The following is a 17,812-nucleotide window of genomic DNA, read 5'->3' on the forward strand; positions in this document are numbered from 1 at the left end:
ACTGGACTGTTTATTTCTATAGGGCCACGGACGTACGCAGTGTTTGACAGAGCATGAGGGTACAGGTCCCTTTCCCAGGAGACTTACAATCTATAATTCAACACAGGGCAGACAAAAAAGGAATGGGGTGGGGGAATCCGGGTGGGGTAAACAGGGGAAGAATACGCGGCTATTTCATTTCCATCTCTTAGGCTTAGATACGGTATGGGATGGGGACGAGGGGATGGAGATGGGATTCAGAGGCTAATGGTCTTCCTGCTCCTGGGAAGAGGGTGAGATTAGACGGCCTTTGGTTCTTGCTAGTGCCCCATTTAGAGTTGCGTGTATCTGCAGAAAAGTTCGTTTGTGCATCCATGTGTATGTGACTCACAATCATGAACATGTGCCTTTAAAAAGCAACACGAAACCCATCGCAGGTAACCTAGCAGAGGGAGAGGTGGGCCCTCAGTGGTTAGAGCTGGTTGCCATGGAGAGATTCAGCATGCCTCAAACCTACCAAACAGAAACTGAATCCTTGCGAGCCATCGCAGCCGGGAGTGAGACCAGCTTTGCCCTGTAGGGGAACTGGCATATTAGGCATTTCGTAATGTTCCTGCGGCAAACCTCCCTCAAACCTCACATTTTGCACGCTTGAATTAACAGCAGGAGTTTATTTTTAAAAGAGAAAAGAAAAAGAAGACACAGATACACACCGCTGTGCCCTATAAAGAAATCCTGCACCAAAAAATGTATTTTTAATCAGCCCTGGAAAACATGGAGTGGAGTCAACAGGCCCGTCCTTGGCAATGTTGACATTTGATAGCATCTGCAAAAATGCTTTGTAACTTCTCAACTTTCATCCAAGATCTTTGCAGGTCATTAAAAAAATGTTGTTGAATGTCATCTCGGTGAGTCATAGATCTTTATTATTATTGTAGGCATGCATTTAAATTAGTTACCAACTTTTTTAAACGGACAGAGTCTCCTTTTTCTTTGGCTGCAAAACAGGCAGAAATTCCACAGGTGAAGCTAACATGCAACCAGCTTCCTGTTCTTCCTTTCATAATAAAACACTCTTTAGCCCCTCCTTGTTTTCTCATCTTGATTCACCTTGGATTTCCCCACATCATCTTGTTGTTGTTTTCATTCTGGTGCCTACTGGCATTCGTTTTCTCTTTTTGTAGCCTGTGGGCTGGCTTTTAAGTGCATAGTATGCTGTAGGTACAGGCTTTTAGAAATCTGAAATGATAAGACTTCCACGACGCTCTTCTCTGCTCATCTTTCCTTAGGAGCCCCCCTGATGGCTTTGGAAGAATCCTCTATACTGGAAGCAGAGCTCAGCCCACATGGTGGCCCAGCGGTGTCTCAGGTGTCTGGCAAGAAAAAGAAAAACCGGAAGGGCAAGGTAGCGCCTCCCGTGGAACCAGAGAAGGAATGCGAGGAGCCCTCGAGAAGAGAAGCTGAGATTGAAGGCCTCACCAAGTCCGGCCACCAGGCCCTGGTGCTTGGCAACATGGAGGAGGCCTTATCACGCCTCAAGAAAGCGTTCGCTCTCTCTGTCGGAACCCCGAGTCAGCAGGCCCAGAAGGTGTGTGCTTTCAACCTCGGTGCAGCCTACGTAGAGGCCGGCAAAGCGGAGAAAGGCCTGGAGTTCCTCCTCCAATCCCAGCCCAAGGAGGGGGAAGATGCCGAGCACCTCGGGGACCTTTTCTTCAATGTCGGGGCTGCCCACGAGGCCCTGCGGGATTTCCCCAAGGCCCTGGAGGCTTTCCGCAAGGCCCAGGGCCACTACCATTCCATCCAGGCTGGTAGTGAGGCTGGCACCTATATGAAGATGGGCTACTGTTATCTAGGCATGGAAAACCCTTTGCGAGCCGCCCAGTGCTTTCTGGAAGCTGGCCGGGCCTATGCAGAAGTGAAGAGCCTGGAGGCTGCTGCAGGGGCACTCAGCAAAGCGGCCAGCCAGATGCTGCAGAGTCGACAGCATGGGGCCAGTGAGATTGTCAAGGTGTTGCACGAGTGCCGCTTGATATGTGAGCATATCCCAAACAGGGCCTTTCTCGGTACGTTTCAGCAGAGGACGAAAGGAAGAGTTAATGCCGGTCACGTATGCTTCGGCTATCCGTGTTGACAAGGAGCAGGCCCTTTTTTCTGGCCCTGGCCTTCTTTTAAATCATTGCCCCTATTTTTGCCTTTTAAATTTTTGTTAACAGGAGCTGCCAGGATTCTCATTCTCCAGGGTCCAGCTCTCTCCTCAGTGTGTAAAGGGTTTGCCTGTGATGCACACTCATGTCAACACATGCACACAAGTGCTAAGTCACCATGCAGGGTGCAAGCTCCTGTTGCACACTGTAGCTGCCAACGTATACTTTGAGCTATTGACCGTGCATTGCAGAGCTATTAAATTTTTGTAGCATATTTTTAACCAAAAGGGCCATCATGCTCTTGGGCTTTAACAGGCTTCTGCAGAATACGCCAATGCAGCATATGGAGCAGAGCCCCCCGCCCCCAGTCTTAGGTGGTATTCTTTGGTAAGATAATAGGGGTGTTATATATGGTCTTTGGCCTGCTGGATATTTGATTAAGGGCACAATCCTATATTGAGTTATGATGGCTGTAGGATATGGCTGGAGCCCTGATGCAATTCCAGACAAAAGACACTCCAGCCTCACACCTTGGATACGCTGGGGCAGAGGTGAGGCAAAGTTAGGCAGGGAAGGAGCACCTTGCACCAAGTTGCATACTTCAGGAATGGGAATCTGTTTTGGCCCCAGGGGCATATTGAATGTTCGTTTGGCCTTCTCTTGTGGCGCCCACCCACGTGGAATGATCTCCCTGTGGAGATCATGTGGGCTCCTAGTGTGAAGTGTTTCCGCCAACAACTTAAGACACATCTGTTCGCCCAGGCATTTCCTGACCACTAGCCAGCTTTAGCCAGCTACCCTTGGCTAAAGAGATTTTATGATCACAGTTTTGTTGTTTGGTTTTATGGCATTTTATCATGTTTTCCCTTGTAAACCGCTTTTAAATTAAAAGCAATATAGAAATCTTCTGAAATCAGTAAATAAAATACATAGCGCTGGGGCCTGGGTGATGTCAGGGACAGGCCCCTGCCCTGAAGCCCACCCCCATCATAGGGGCTTCTTTCTCTGTGCAGAGAGAGGCAGGAGGAATGTGCCATCCCTCTCACAGGTAGAGTGGCAGTCTGTCTTTAGCGCTGGGAGAGGGCACCCCCCTCCCAGCTCCCTTTGTCACTGAGGATGTCGCTAACATTTAAATTGACTTGCATATTTGTCAACGCCTGCTGTTTTCGCTCTCCTCTGCCCCCCCTTCCACAGGAAAACTCTACAACGATATCGGGCTCATCTTCTCCCAGCTCAAAATCTTCTCCTTGGCGGCTGAAAGCTTTGAGAGAGCTCTCCCGCTCTGCCAGACTGATCCTGATGACCGGTGCAAAGAAGCAGCCGTCCTTCAGAACCTTGGCGCCACACACAATACCCTCGGGGATTTCAGCACGGCCGTGGGCTTCCACCAGAGAGCTGCTGCGTTACACAGTAGGCTGCCACGAGGAACCCCAAACTGGCCTAGGGGTCCAGCAAGGAGCACACACCACGATGCATTAAAAAGGGGAGAAATCTAGAGTAAAAGAGCACAGAGGCTGAAAAGAGTCTTGTAGCCTGTCAAAGACTTCAAAAACTAACAGATTTATTGTAGCAGAAGCTTTCGTTGTCAGAGATGTGGAGTGTCAGTTGGCATATCTGTGTACTGAAAGCAACTAAGGGCACAATCCTATGCATGTTTAGACAGAGGAAAAGGCCTATAACTCCCAGCATTCCCCAGCCAGCCATGCTGGCTGGGCTATCTGAAATTGCCGCCGAGTGATTCAGTCCTGTGTACTTCCATAGAGGCCTTGTCCTGCTTACTTCTGAATAGTCTCAAAGTCAGTCATGAAAATGTTTTGGCCCCACCCACTCTGGCCATGCCGCCTTTACCTTTGGCCCCGCCCAGAGGTGGAATGCAGGCCCCTGAGACCCCCCTTCTTTGTGTGGGGCTACTACTAAAGGTACGGGGGGGCAGTAAAAAACAGCGGGGGCCACCATAGGACACACAGCTTGTGTTTCATTTTGTGCAGGTACACTGGGGAACAGGAGAGCCCAAGGGCAATGTTTTGGCAACTTGGCCTATGCATTTAGCCAACTGGGCAATCATGAAGCTGCTGAGGAAAATTACCTCCATGCACTCCAGGCCTTCAAGGACTCAGGTGAGGAAAGGGGTATGGAAATGGGACGAGTGGAAGAGAGATCCAGGCAAAGTAGAACCCCCCGCCACACACACACACACACACACACACACACACACAACTCCAAAGTGGAAAGGTGCCTCCCAGGGGTCCCTAATCAGTGTGCAAAAACAGCAACGGCAGGTCCAAACTTTTATGGCCATAGGTGCCCCTTCCCTGAGGCACTTCCTGTTTCAGTTCAGTTTGCAACCCCCCCCCCCCTTTCAACCAATATCCCCTCTGCCCCCTGCCCTTCCCTGGAGGCACCTGGGGAATCTGTTGCAAGGGACGCTGACCTTTGGATATTTGTCTAACTGGAAGTAAAAACTCTGGCTAGCAGCACAGCACAACACACTTTTGGAGTAACAATGTATTGTATTACATTTCCCCCGGCCATTGGTAGAATTTGACAGCAGGGTGTTCCGTTAACGCAGGAGCATACAACCTTTTCGGCCCGGAGGGCTTTCTGTCATTTCAGCTTTAAAACCAGGCATCAGAGCACGTGTTTTCCTTGTTGCAGCCTCCATTACTTGTTCATGTCACTGCAGTGAGTGAGAGAGCACGCTAACTCTGCTGGCCTTCAGATATAACCCCACTGTGTCTCCCGCACAAGTTGACTCCTCCTATGTGTCCACAGATGACCTTCAAGGCCGGTGGCAAGCTTGCGAAGGGCTAGGCGCATCACACTTCCACCTGGGAGACCCCGGAAAGGCCATTTTCTGTTATAAAGAGGCACTGATTTTGATCTCTAAATGCCAGGTAAGGCTTGTCCTGTGTAATTCTGTGTTTGAGTATCAGCTTGATTTTCACTGACCTATTGCTGATGTAACTTACAGCTGCTCGAAAAGAATCCAGAATCTAGGAATTTCACGTAACTGAGTCTGTTGAACATTTGTGTCAGGTGAACAGGTGTCATTGCACAATATTGCTGCCATTTGAAAGATGGCTAGAAGTGAAACGCAGAAGGAAATCCTAAAGATGACCTTCCCTTGTACTAACAAGTGGCTGTTAAAGTTGTAAGCTGACTCATTCTTAGGGGGTTCATCAGAGGGGACAGAAATCTGCATCAATACCGGGGCTTTCTCCATCCGGTTTCATTGCGGGATTAGATCAGGGCTCCTTTACACAGTTGTTTCTATATCGTTATATTCTGTTCCTTACCTTTTCACAGGGTGCCTACTTTTCATGCACAAGGGGCATCACAAAATGTCCTCCCTGGTTCCTGCCCCGTTCCCTCCTCTTGCAGATTACTCGTGGTTTGGTTGTGATTGACATGCAAGGTGGGTGGATAGCGACCTCCACCAAACTGCCTGAACCCTGCCCCACAGGCACTGGCTTCCTGGCGAGCTGCTGGCATGCTGGCCATTCTGTGCTGTGGAGTAACCAGCCAAAGCTGGGAGCAAAAGTCGGTGCACTGCATTTAGTCACACATGGCAGCAAGCCGGCAGGTCGGTATACCGACATGCCCACCACCCGATGTCACTGCTGTCGGCACCATGACTGCACCCCCAACAAACCAGAACAACCACCCACGGTTGCACACACACAGCGGTTTCTTCATGCTGTGAGAGAGATACACGGGGAGGTCGTGGCGCTCCTGTTGTGTGGGCTGAAAAAATACCGCATTTTTTCTGTTTGGGGATAACATGGGATAGGCAGGGGGAAATGGCAGGAAAACCATTGGAGGATTACAACTTCGTGTGATGGACCCACAAACATCCGTGAGTGGACAATCGTGAATGTGTGATAAATTGGAGGTGTAGTGATGCCCTAAGAGACAGATCCTTTCCTGTCTCCTTTCCTTTGGGACTAAAAGCCAAAAAATGGGCTTCATAGTGTTAATTGGCAGATTAAAGTTAAATAGTTAATCAACCTTAAAAAACAACAGTTGACCTCCCTAATTTCAGTGACTAGATCATACCACAGATGTATTTTCCTTACCTGTAGGATGTCTCAGAAACAGCTCCAGAGAGAATCGTGAACAAGCTTACAGATGCCCTCCACTACAAGCTCTCTATGAACAGTCGTGTCTTTTGTGGGGATGGGATCATGCCATCTGCTTCCATGGCGAGTTCCTAATCTGCTGTTTTATACCTCAGTCTTTAAAAAAAGCAGCTGTGGCATCAAGTCATGATGGCCACGTATTGCCTCCCGGATCAGAGGCAGCAGGCCTCTGAATACCAGTGCCTGGGGATCACAAGCCGGAGAGGGTTGTTGTTGCATCCAGAGTTGCAGCATCCTTTGCAGACCTCCCCTTGCTCCCTGCATGCTCACAGGAAAGCCCTCTTTGGCAAACACCTGAAGGCGGCTTCTGTCACGTGAGGATCGTAGCTATGACTTTGTCTCTGTCTCTCTCCTCAGAAGCACTTTCCTGCATCCCAGGCCCCGAGCCAGGTTCCCTTTGCGTTGTCAGTGCATCACAAGAAACATAACTTCCCTCCGGCGGTGTGCCACGTAAGCGAGCCGTAAGTAGTGGAACGTGCCAGTCACACTGCTGCGCTGCTCCAGCTCTGGGATTCTCTCTCTCTCTCTCGTCTATCTACCTACTTTGCTTTTCACAGACCAAGGTGAATATAATTATTGAATCAAATATTAAGTAAACAATCCTTGATTATGGCTGGTATTTAGGAAATGTTCATAGTTCAGCACCAGCAGATTAAAAAAACCCATGGCTGCCACACACAGGCAGTGCCACTTCTTCAGGAACCAGGATAAACAGCGCTGCACTGCCTGAATGTAACACCTCCAATCCCAGCTCCCTCTTTGTCACTGCTTGTAGGTCTGCTGTGCAACGATGCTGCCGGGCACAGCCCATCGAGACGCCACCTGGCCCTGCCCCGTCGACCCACACAGCACTTCACTGTGGGGAGGTTGTGGTCCCCTGGACCAGCCAGCTGCAACCACAGCAAGCAGCAGCGGAGAGTTCAGGTAAGCCATCTCAGCTGTTTTTCCTAGCCCAACTTTCACAGCCTGCAGGAGGGGTACTTTTTCTCTCTGGCATGGAGATGGTGGCTCAAGCCAAACATGGGGCCAAGCTGAATTGGAGTTTCTGCTAACTGTGGTTTGGTGTGATGTGTGAACTGGCAAACCAGAGATGGAGCTTTTGCTCTAGCTCAGAGGTCACTGCACTTTGAGACGGGAATGCTCTTCACCGTGCTTGGCTTGTTGTAAATTGGGAAGGCCAAATTATGGCTGTGGTTCTCAACTATGGTTATCATAGACCATAGCTTAGCTAGCTGTGTGAACCAATACTGCTGAGGAAAGCTGGGGAAACCTGCCGAATTGATGCTTGTCCTAGAACTGTTAAAAGTACAGGAGCCCTGCCAGAAATTATTTTAAAATTACAACCGCATACCTGTGTGTCTTTAGCTCCGACAAGGCAATGAGAGCTAGCCCAGGGCATGACAGAGGTAGAGCGTTATGTGAGTGCCTGCAGGAGAGCTGAGTTCAAATCCCTGCTCAGACATGTAGCCGCTTGGGTGGCAGGGGCCTTGGGACCACCCTTACCTTCCACAGGGCTGCAAGGATAAAATGGGGCAAACAAGACAGAGGCCACGCTTCCTTCCTAAGCCTCTGTCTTCCTGTAGCGTTGGCAGCTGCAGCTCCACTGACAACACAGGCAAACAGGAGCTCCACTCTTGGCCTTCCAAATGGACACGCAGTGCTGGCCAGCAATGGCACAGAAGACCCTGCACAGCCCATGGGGCTTTCTGACCCTCACGACCAGACGCAGGCGAACAGGTGAGCTCAGGAGCAACAGCTGCTCCTGGAAGATTTTGGCACTGGGAATATCTGCAGTTGTCCATAATTTCTAAAAAGAGGTGTTCAAAAGATTTGTCATTTCTTGCTTAAAACAGTGGCTCTCACACTTCTGTTTTTGTAGACCACTTGAACATTGTTGGAGGTATCAGCGCACCCCTTTTTCTTGTTGTATGAATCAAAGCACACACGTAACTCATATTTTGAGTTCATATTGAGGCTCATAACTGTAGCCCTGCCTTTAACTGGTAAATTGTTTTGCAGAAGACAAGGGAGGAACATGTGTTTAGTGGGGATCTGAGGACAAAGAGAGAGACTTGGGGGTCAGGCAGCAAAGTTTCTTGGGCTGGCCCTGCATGAAGGTGGCTGGAAGAGAGGGAGAAGGAGATGTGGGGGGTGAGCTGGCTGCCAGGGAGAAGGGAGGAAATGGGTTGGATTGGCAGAGCAAAATTGAGTGGATTGAGAGGTAATTGAGCAAGAACTGGTTTGGAGGGAGGGAAGTGGTTTGGGGATGATCTTCCTATTAATTGGGAAGCCAGAAGCAAAAACCATAATTTTAAGTGTGTTTGCAAAGCAGAATTTGTGCTAATTATAATTTGGCATGATGGTTAAACAAAGAAACCAAAGTTACGGATGTTGCTGTGCCTTCGGAGAGTGCTGGGAGTGCTGAACAGATGGAAAATGAAAGCAGACACACAGCTCTAAACTGCTTGTAGTTTGGTTCTAAACTACCCAAAGTTCTAAACGATGGTTGGTGTGAACCATGATTTGCTATAATATCTAAACTGAGTCATTAAACTGAATAATCAAAATGCAAAGAACATCAAGGCAAAAATAAAGCACAGATGAAAACGTCTGAAAGGCAGGGAAACCACCTGGGAATCCTAGATGTAAACTACCTTAAAATAATTAAATGATGTTAAAAACAAGGTGAAAAGACCATTTGGGGGACGAGGAAAAGACCAATTTCCCAGAAACGTATCCATCCACTGTCTATCTTCTCAAAGTCTTACATTTGCAAACAACTCCCCCCCCCCCAAGATTACTTTGTGATGTATCTGTGGAAACTGGATCTCAGTGATCTCTCTCGTTTCCCTCTCTCGATGTTTGGCTTGTTTCCCCCCCAGCAATCTCAACACTTTTCTATGCACGGATCCCTTCTACCACAACTGCCCTCAGAACAGGAAGTTCCATCACTCGCAAAGAGGTATGCACAGTAGTGGCTGCAGGAGCGCTTGCTACGCTGGGGTAATCCTTAATTGGTCTTTGTACTACGCAGATAGTACAATAGTGCCTCTGGAAGTCAACATTTCTTTGCGTCAGACCTGCAAAACGTGTGAACCAGCGTCCAGGATCCGTCCTCCTTGGTTGATCAATGAGGGCCACGTGTCACTCCCAGCACAGACCACCCCACATGCAGCAGAGCTGAAGGGGCTGGAAACGAGCAAGGGCACTGCTGCCATGGTTGCCTTGGCAACCAAGAACAGCCGTGGCCAGGCCAGTAGCTGCAGGGAAGAGTAGTGCGGCGTGGCTGTCGTGGTAACTGAGTCACAGCTGCTGGAAAGCGGGGCCTGGATGTCTCACGGGGCTTGGGGAGGAATCTGGGAGCACATACGACCCAGTGGGCCCTGGACACTTGTGGCCAAGCCAGGTTTAGCCCTGCAGAGTGTGCCAGTGGACAGAGGCTGCTCCAGAGGAGGAGGAAAAGTGTGAGCAGAGCCCCGGCCTGTTCTGCCCCAGGTTGAGGGGTTCTAGCCCAGGCAGGGCGGGAGGTGCCAGTCACAAGCCCAAGTCTCAGCGCATCCCTTAGTAATGACCCACATGTGAGGCAACAAGGCAGAGCGCCATGCCTGGCAATTGGTTGGAGGGCGGCTGGAGGGTGCTGGCCCCAAATCCACCAAGCTGAGCACAGCCCACTGTGGGGAGGGCTCAACAACTGCCCCGGTTTTGCTGACCTGCTGGGACTGCACAAACCAGGGGGTTGTCAGACACCTTGCAGGCTACATCAGCCTGGTGGGTAATGCGCTGAGTGGGCCTGAGGTGAAGAAATCTTGCCTGCCTGAAGTGTGCCGTGGAGCGGAAAACACCCTCCTGCCTCTTCTCCTGCCCGAGGGCTTTCCCCTAAACGCCTGCTCTGGCTTACTCCACGGTTCTTCTGTTGCACCCAGCAGGCCACCACGAGCGCAAAACTGTCCCGCTGAGGATGAGGACCTTGGACGGGTAAGTTGGCCCGCTCTGCACGATGGGAGGCTTGTCCACACAGAGGCTGCCTTGCCTGTAAGGAAAGATAAGGCGGAAGTCCCAGGTATAGCCAGAAGTGTGAGTAGCGGGGCGGTGTGAGCATGGGAGGGCTCTCCTCTGAGGAGCGCCTTTGCAGAGCACCCAGCTGCATAAATGCAGGTAGCCTAATATGTCTATAATTATTTAATAGCGTAGTTAAATTATATTTTTAATTGAATGTTATTGTAAACCGTCCTGAGAACTGGATTGAAGAGCTGTATAAAAATAACATTAATAATTAATAATTAAACTACTGATAAAACAAAGTGTAGTTTTTTAGAAATTTTAAAATAAGGGCCTAGAGCTTGTTCATTATCCCAGTGCTTTTGCTCTGATTGGCCACAACATTGGAAGGTGGGAACAAATTTGCTTCTTACTGAGTAAATGAGATGAATATGGCCTGCAGGCTTTTCCTTATATTCCTACAAATAAAAAGGACTAGGGAGTTATGAGTCTTTAAATGAAAGCTGAGCTTTTAGGGAAGGGGCTTGACATATTCCCAGGGTCACAGGGTCCGATTCACAGGGATCTGCACAAGGCCCTTCGAGATGAAAAGGTGGTGCTGAGCAAAAGCTAGGCTGGTTGCACCACTGCTGACAAGATTCTGGTGGCATACTTTTGAAGGCCACGCTGCGACTGGGAGCAAACTTCCAAGCCCTCCCTTTTCCTGCTCCCTCCATCAGCGGCACTTCTGAAGACAGGACCTCTCTAGTCTTTTCACTTCTCTCCTCTCTTCAGGGCAACAGCTCCTGGAGTCCACTTCCCCCGCCAATGCTTGGAGCCCCGCCGACAGGGGTGGGGAAACAGATTCAAGTCCATAATGTGTGCCCTGATGTGATGGTACCTTGGCGCTGGACCGACCAACTGAGAGGAGCTTAAGAGGCGTTAGGTCATTCAGGTCGGAAAGCACCATCTGCAAACTCCAGCATGCAGATTCTCTGAAGAACCCAAGGAGCCTGTTGGGTCAGGCCAAAGTGGCTCCATCTGGTCCCCCAACCTGTTCTCCATGGTGGCTCACGCAAGAGAAGCCCACGCCCAAGGCACAAAGGCCATCTGTGATTATTCCAGGCACCCCAACATTGCCAGTGCTCTGATGGCACCAGTTTAACCACAGAGGTCTTAAACCTTTCTGTCTTCAGTTGATGATCACCCAGCATAAGACGGAAGCATCGTTGTCCGCTATAAAAAGGTGCCCACAGGGCAGGCAAGAACATCAGAAGAAACTTGGTGGGTCAGACTAAAGCCCCATCTGGTCCAGCACTCTGCTTCACCCAGTGGCTAGCCAGCTGCCTCCAGAAAGCCCAGAAGCAGGGTATGTCCAGGGGCACCAAGTGGCAGGGATTCTTTTAAAGGGCACCAGGAGATGCTCCCGTGCAGTAAACCAGACCAGGCCTTCTCTCGCTGTTGCCTCCAAGCAACTGGTCCTCAAGAGGTAGCCTGCCTCTGAAGAGGAGTGTTTCATACTTCTTCTGTTCCTCTTTTAAGTGCATCTGAGCTAGCAGCTATCACCGCCTCTGGTGGTGATGAATTCCACACGTTAATGATATGTTCGCTGACAAAAGAGATCCTTCTGCCTATCCTGAATCTACAGCCAGTCAGTTTCAGCTCTAGTATCCTGGGAGAGCGAAATTTCTCTCTGCCCACTTTCTCTGCACCACAAACAGTCTTCTCACATCCCTCCTCAGTCATCTTTCTAAACCAACTCCCCTCCCCCAACACTTTATGGCCTTTTCGCATAGGCACCAGCCCTCTTCCATCTATCCAATGGTTGGTTGTCTGCATAATACAGATCAGTCATTGCCAATTGCAAAAGCAAGGCTGTGCAGTCAGGGACACACAGAACTGGCATTGAGTTTACGAGTGGTGCCAGAGCCCTTCCATGAGACTCTGCCACACCCCTGGTCTGGTTTACTGCATGAGAGCATCTCCTGGTGCCTTTTAAAAAAATCCCCGCCACGTGGGGCCCCTGGATGCTACAGTTAGTGCTGTTGGTTGGACTGCAGTTCTGACAACACATTACATTATACTGACATTCTAAATATAATAAAATTATATTGTAGTAAAATTGTCTGACTCTTTAACTAAAGGGTGTGCCCAGTGATGAAAGTGGTGGTCATGAATAGGGCACGGTTCAGAGCAGAGGGGAGGCGCTCTGACCTAAGAACCAAAAGTCCCTGCAGATTATTTTTTTGTACTTAGACCACTGGTCTTCTTTCTGAGGGCCAAGTTAGACACGGCAGCCCTGCATGATTAAACACAGAACCACCCCAATCACATGGAACATCAGAAGAGCCCTGCTGGATCAGACAAAGGGTCCCTCCCTTCCAGGATTCTGTTGACACAGTGGCCAACCAGCTGCCCACGGGAAACCCACAAGCAAGACACGAGTGCAAAAGCACCCTCCCGCCCATGTTCCCCAGCAGCTGGTACACATTGGCATACTGCTTCTGAACCTGGAGGTAGCATAGAGCCATCAGGACTAGTAGCCACTGAAAGAAAGGAATCACGATGAGGTCCTAAGCCCCCGTTTTCCTTCTGTGGGTGGTTTACCTCTTCACTGCCCTCTCCCAGCCCCACCAATAGCTCCTCTCCCTGAAGGGTTCTGTATCAGAAGTGAGCCCAGCTGAAAGAGAAGCGCTTGCAGAGAGAGGGTAACAGAAGGGGGAGGTTTCCGCTCATTACATGCGCTCCTTTTGCTTTGAAAAGCAGGGTTTCCGGCGTCTTTTGCGTGACTGGGGCAGTTCCTCGTTAATGGCATTGAATGGCTCCGTCATGTCTAGGTTGGCCTTCTGTAGCAAAGGTTCCTCTCCAGACACAAAAGAGGACAATGGCAAGGCAAGGGGACCGGAAACCGTTTCACTCTAGATCAGCAGCATTTGAAAGCTGGGAAGGATTTCAAAGGCCAGCACGTGCCTAAAATGCAAGTTTCAGTTGTGCTTATAGGATCACAAGCTCTGCTTCCAAGATACAAGGAGTTACAGCTAATTTGGAGTCAAGTACCATGTTCTGTTCTGGGCATCACAGTAGAAGAAGAAGATTGGAAAGGATTCTGAGAAAAACGCTACAGAGTTGAGCAAGAGTCTATAATATGTCTCCTCTGAGAGCAGTATGAGAGAACCAGGTACACTTACTCTGAAGCAAGGATGCCAAACTGGAACTGACCTCAAAAACACATTCAGCTACAGCCAAATACTCATCAAGGTGAGCCAGTGTGGTGTAGTGGCAAGAGAGTTGGATTGGGAGTCGGGAGACCCGGGTTCTAGTCCCCACTCGGCCATGGAAGCTCACTGGGTGACCTTGGGCCAGTCACACACTCTCAGCCCAACCTACCTCACAGGGTTGTTGTTGTGAGGATAAAATGGAGAGGAAGAGGATAATGTAAGCCGCCTTGGGTTCCTTGCAAGAGGAATAAAGGCGGGATATAAATGCAGTAATAATAATAATAATAATAATTAAAGTCTACTTTCATACTCTCTGAATAGAGGTATTAAATAAACTGGGATGGTTCAGTCCTAGCATTTTCAATTCTCCAAAACCACATGTACGAGGGGAGGGGAGGTGGGGGAAGATGCAAGCACAGAGCTCATTCCAAATCTCTCAAATACTTTGAAGAACCAGAAATATTGTGTCCAAACTGTCCCATTGCATTAAACCCTCAAAAGAAAGAACCAGGGGCAAACATAGCTGATTTTCAATGTCAAGCATTACATGCTGCAACAAGTTGTGTTTATAAGTACCCACGTGTGGATTATTAACGTGTAAACTCCCCAGCTAAAGAGCAATTTGGACATTTGCTTCCCATGTCATGGAGAAACTTGTTCTTCCCATTAACTACCTGTTCTTTGTTCTGGAAAGTTTGGCACACTTAATTCTTCACATAGGTAAACTTGTTTAGCATCCTCCTCGTGTGTGCAGTGAGCCAAATCGAAACCCTTGACCTCATAGTTGCTCACCAAGGGAGATGCCAGTTCTGCAGTGCAAAAAGCACGTAGGCTGCACAACCAAAGGTTTGGGATTCTGTTCCTGGATAGCATAAAGGCTCTGTTTAGTTGCAGGCAGACACGCTTTAATTGTTATCACAGCCCATTAGCATGCACACGTGTTCAGGAAAGGCATGAACTTGAAAGCTGGTGACTGAAATCAGTTACTTCAGTTGCCTCAATTTAATTTGGTCAACCAAGGGGCATGGATGTTTTCTTTCCATGTCCTGGAGAAACATCATTCTGCCCAGTATGCAGAACACACTGTGCATCTGATACACATTTGACTGTGTTGTCACCCAAGTGGTGTTTTGTCGAGGCAAAGGGCTAACTGCCTGTTGGCTATAAGCCACTAAGCCCCAGAAGCAGTCCCAGAGTTGAAGGTGACTTTGCCAGAAGTGCTTGTGAATTGCTGCTTTATGTCTCTTTACTGGAGCTTCTTTTTTCTCGCCAGCATCCACAATGCCCTCTCAAGTGCTTAAGCACTATTCCTGGGGAATATACCACGTGCCTGAGCGGGCCTTCAGGATCACTTTCACTCTCTGTGGCCGACCCCCTTGTATTTTCTTGGTGGCCTTCTCTCTGTGGATGGTTTGAAGGTCCAGATCCGGGAGAGCTGGCTATGGGGCTGGAACACTCTTCTGAGCTTGCCACCACAGAAGTCGAAGGACTGGAGGGGCAGACAGCAGCGGGGTCTCCAAAATCCCCCCCAAGACTTGGATTGTCAGAGTCAACAACCCATCTGTCAGCTGCTGAGCTGCGAGCAGGGGAAGTGGTATCCCCGAGAGCCAAGCGCACAGTGCTTTCAGGGGAAGGTCCACTTCCAAAACTTAAGGGACCGTCAGTGGGCGAGCTGCAATACTCAAAGGTCGGCGGCTCGGTGTGCTCCATGAAACGCTTCACCACCACAGAAGAAGAGCTGCTGCTATGCCCAGGGTGGGGTGGGCTGGGACTCTCTGAGGGACTGGCGTTTTCCAGAGAACTGTCACATTCAAAACCAGAAGAGCTGGTGGATTCCACGGAGGATGAGAGGCTCGTGAGGTCATAGAAGGAGGGACTACTGTATCCGGAGAGCTGCCGTGTTGGAGGCAAAGTGGTCACTGGCTGCTGTTTCTTCCTCAGAGAGCCTTGCATTTTTCTCTGTAGCTTGCCTGCGGAGATTAATTGATGAGCAGTGTTAATGTCCACAGTGGGAGGGAGAGGAGCGGGAAGGGTACCGAGGGATGGGCGTGGGCAAACGCAGTTTCACATAAGAACACAAGAGCTGCTCTGCTGGCTCAGGCCAACAGGGCCCAAATAGGCCCTCATCCTGATCCCAAGAGTGGCCAGACAGATGCTGCCAAGGGCCTACCAGGCCGGGCACAAGGGGTTCCCACTACTGTTTGCTCCCCAGCAGCAGGCAGCAAGAGGTAGGCTGCCTCTGAACACGGAGATTCTACGCTCCTCTATCAGAACCTAAACATCCATAAGAACATCAGAAGAGCCCTGCTGCATCAGAGCACAGGCCCATCTGGTCCAGCATCCTGTTCCCAGTGGCCAACCAGATGCCCACAACAGGACGTGAGCACAACAGCCACAGCCCATGTGTGCTCCTCAGCAACTGCCTCTGATACTGGAGGTCACTTATCTATTACATTTCTATACCACCCAATAGCTGAAGCTCTCTGGGCAGTTCACAAAAATAATATATATATGGACTAGTAGCCATTGATGGCCTGATCCTCCAAGAATTTTTTAAATTCCCTCTCAAAGCCATCCAAATTGGTAGCCATCACAACATCTTGTGGTAGCCAATTCCATAGTTTAACGGTACGCTGTGTGGAGAAGCTCTTCCTTGTATCTGTCCTGAACCTCCCACCAATCATCTTCATGGGATGACGGGACTGGGTTCGAGTATTATGAGAGGGAGAAAAACATCTCCTTCTCTGCTTTCTCTGCACCGTGCGTAACTTCGCGCACCTCTATCGTGTCTCCCCTCCCTCGCCTTTTTTCCAAGCTAAGCAATCCCGGACTCTCACCTTTCCTCAGAGGGGAGTTGCTCCAGCCCCTCGATCACCTGAGCTGCCCTTTCCCCAACAATGCAATATTCTTTCTGAGCTGCAGCACTGAAACACAGAACGGTATGCAGCATTCCAAGTGTGGCACCATATGATGTTTGTATTCAGGCGCTATGCCCTTGCTGGACTGGTCCAAGGGCCCTGGCAGTCTAGCATCTTGTTCTCAGCAGCATGGCCAGCTAGCTGTCACTGTGCAGGACGAGGAGGTGGTGGTCCTTGAGAGAGCTTCGGCTATTGGGTGGTATAAAATGTAATGAATAAATAAAATGAGATAAACCTCTGTTGTTTATTCCCAGCATCCAGTCTTCAGAGATACACTTTGTCTGAATGTGGAGGTGCCATATTTAGATATCATGGCTAACAGCGGAACTAAAATGAACTAAAAATGTCACCGAGGCGTCCAGATGCCTCCATGAAGCCCCAAGCAGGACGCCTGTCCTGGGGTGCTGGTAGCCAGCAGCTGCTGTTCAGAAGTCTGTTGCCTCCATCCATGGCAGCTCCATTCTTGGCTGCTGGGGTCAACAGGTGGCCATACACCTGCCCAAGGAGGCTCTATCAGATCTTAGTGTACAAAAGCATTCATGGAGCCCTGCTGGATCAGGCCCCATCTCGCCCAGTGTCTGCTTGCACCGAGTGGCCAGCCAGATGTCCAAGGGGGAGTCCTCTGGCCTCCCCTGCCAACTTGCCTGGGGGTGCATCCTACTGTTTTTTTATTTTATGTATTTATCGTACTTCTATCCTGCTCAAGATAATAACATCTCTAAGCGGTTAACACTTAACATGCAGATCTATCACGCAATCCAAAAGCAAGGTAAGCTGAGGAGGGGGTCCTGGGCGCTCAGGCGTTGCTTGGAGGTCGTGCTCAGTCCCCTGATCAGCGAAGGTGATCAGGGGACTGGAAATGAAGCCCCGTGAAGAGAGACTGCAAGAACTGGCGAGGTTTAGCCTTGAGAAGAGAAGACAGGGGCGCGCTCTCAAGGCCTTGAAAGGCGGCCGCAGAGAGGAAGGCCAGGACCTCTTCCCCTCACCCCGGAGTGCAGCACGCGGAACCATGGGCTCCAGTGGCAGGAAACCGGATCCCGGCTGACCGTCGGCGAAAACCTCCCGACCGCTAGGGCCATACGACAGTGGGCCCAGGGCCCAGGGCGGCGGGGGGCTCCCCCACGCTGAGGGCTCAAGACGCGGCTGGAGAGCCGCCTGCCGGGGACGCTCCGCCTGGGGCGCCTGCGCTGCGCTGCGAGGCGGGCGGGACGCGGGGGTCTCGCAGGCCCCCCAGCCCGACTATTCCAGGATTCTAGGGCTCCTCCCTCTTCCTCGGCCGACTGGAGGGGGGCGGCGGCGAGAGGGAGCTGCGCTCCGCCCGCTCCCCGAGGCGCTCCGCGCAGGGCGCGCCGCCTCCCGCAGCCGGGGCGCTGGAGGGCGCGGCCGGTCCTGCCGCCCGGACGGGCCGCTCAGCGCGGGCGCCTCCTCCGGGGGGC

The 17,812-nt window shown here is 50.5% G+C and overlaps 1 protein-coding gene and 1 long non-coding RNA gene across 2 annotated transcripts; one reads left to right on the forward strand and one right to left on the reverse strand.

Moving 5' to 3' along the window:
• Positions 1 to 204: 204 nt before the first annotated feature.
• Positions 205 to 12,358, forward strand: TTC24 (tetratricopeptide repeat domain 24). The gene is made up of 14 exons (XM_084824481.1): positions 205 to 272; positions 397 to 536; positions 1,269 to 2,042; positions 3,318 to 3,533; positions 4,112 to 4,240; positions 4,896 to 5,017; positions 6,206 to 6,325; positions 6,620 to 6,723; positions 7,038 to 7,186; positions 7,846 to 7,999; positions 9,145 to 9,224; positions 10,186 to 10,237; positions 11,036 to 11,585; positions 12,218 to 12,358. Exons 1-13 carry the CDS (start codon positions 205 to 207, stop codon positions 11,133 to 11,135), a joined length of 2,208 nt encoding a protein of 735 aa, XP_084680607.1. The 3' UTR covers positions 11,136 to 11,585; positions 12,218 to 12,358.
• A 1,005-nt stretch (positions 12,359 to 13,363) lies between these two features.
• On the reverse strand, positions 13,364 to 17,799 carry LOC146334147 (uncharacterized). The gene is made up of 3 exons (XR_014786279.1): positions 17,363 to 17,799; positions 16,296 to 16,565; positions 13,364 to 15,428 (listed from the first exon to the last, which is right to left on the reverse strand). It is a non-coding gene; the product is annotated as an uncharacterized LOC146334147 (long non-coding RNA).
• Between the last annotated feature and the right edge of the window lie 13 nt (positions 17,800 to 17,812).

The sequence above is a fragment of the Heloderma suspectum genome, chromosome 17 (assembly GCF_057233095.1).
Source record: "Heloderma suspectum isolate Gila_16-S chromosome 17, 16-S_ref, whole genome shotgun sequence".
NCBI classification, from domain to species: domain Eukaryota; kingdom Metazoa; phylum Chordata; class Lepidosauria; order Squamata; family Helodermatidae; genus Heloderma; species Heloderma suspectum.

Bases quoted from the DNA above. Each gene is read 5' to 3' on its own strand.
- TTC24 (XM_084824481.1), top strand. From the start codon at position 205: ATGGGATGGGGACGAGGGGATGGAGATGGGATTCAGAGGCTAATGGTC. The intron at 8,000-9,144 runs GTGAGCTCAGGA...TTTCCCCCCCAG, and splicing joins GACCAGACGCAGGCGAACAG to CAATCTCAACACTTTTCTAT. The intron at 9,225-10,185 runs GTATGCACAGTA...TGTTGCACCCAG, and splicing joins GTTCCATCACTCGCAAAGAG to CAGGCCACCACGAGCGCAAA.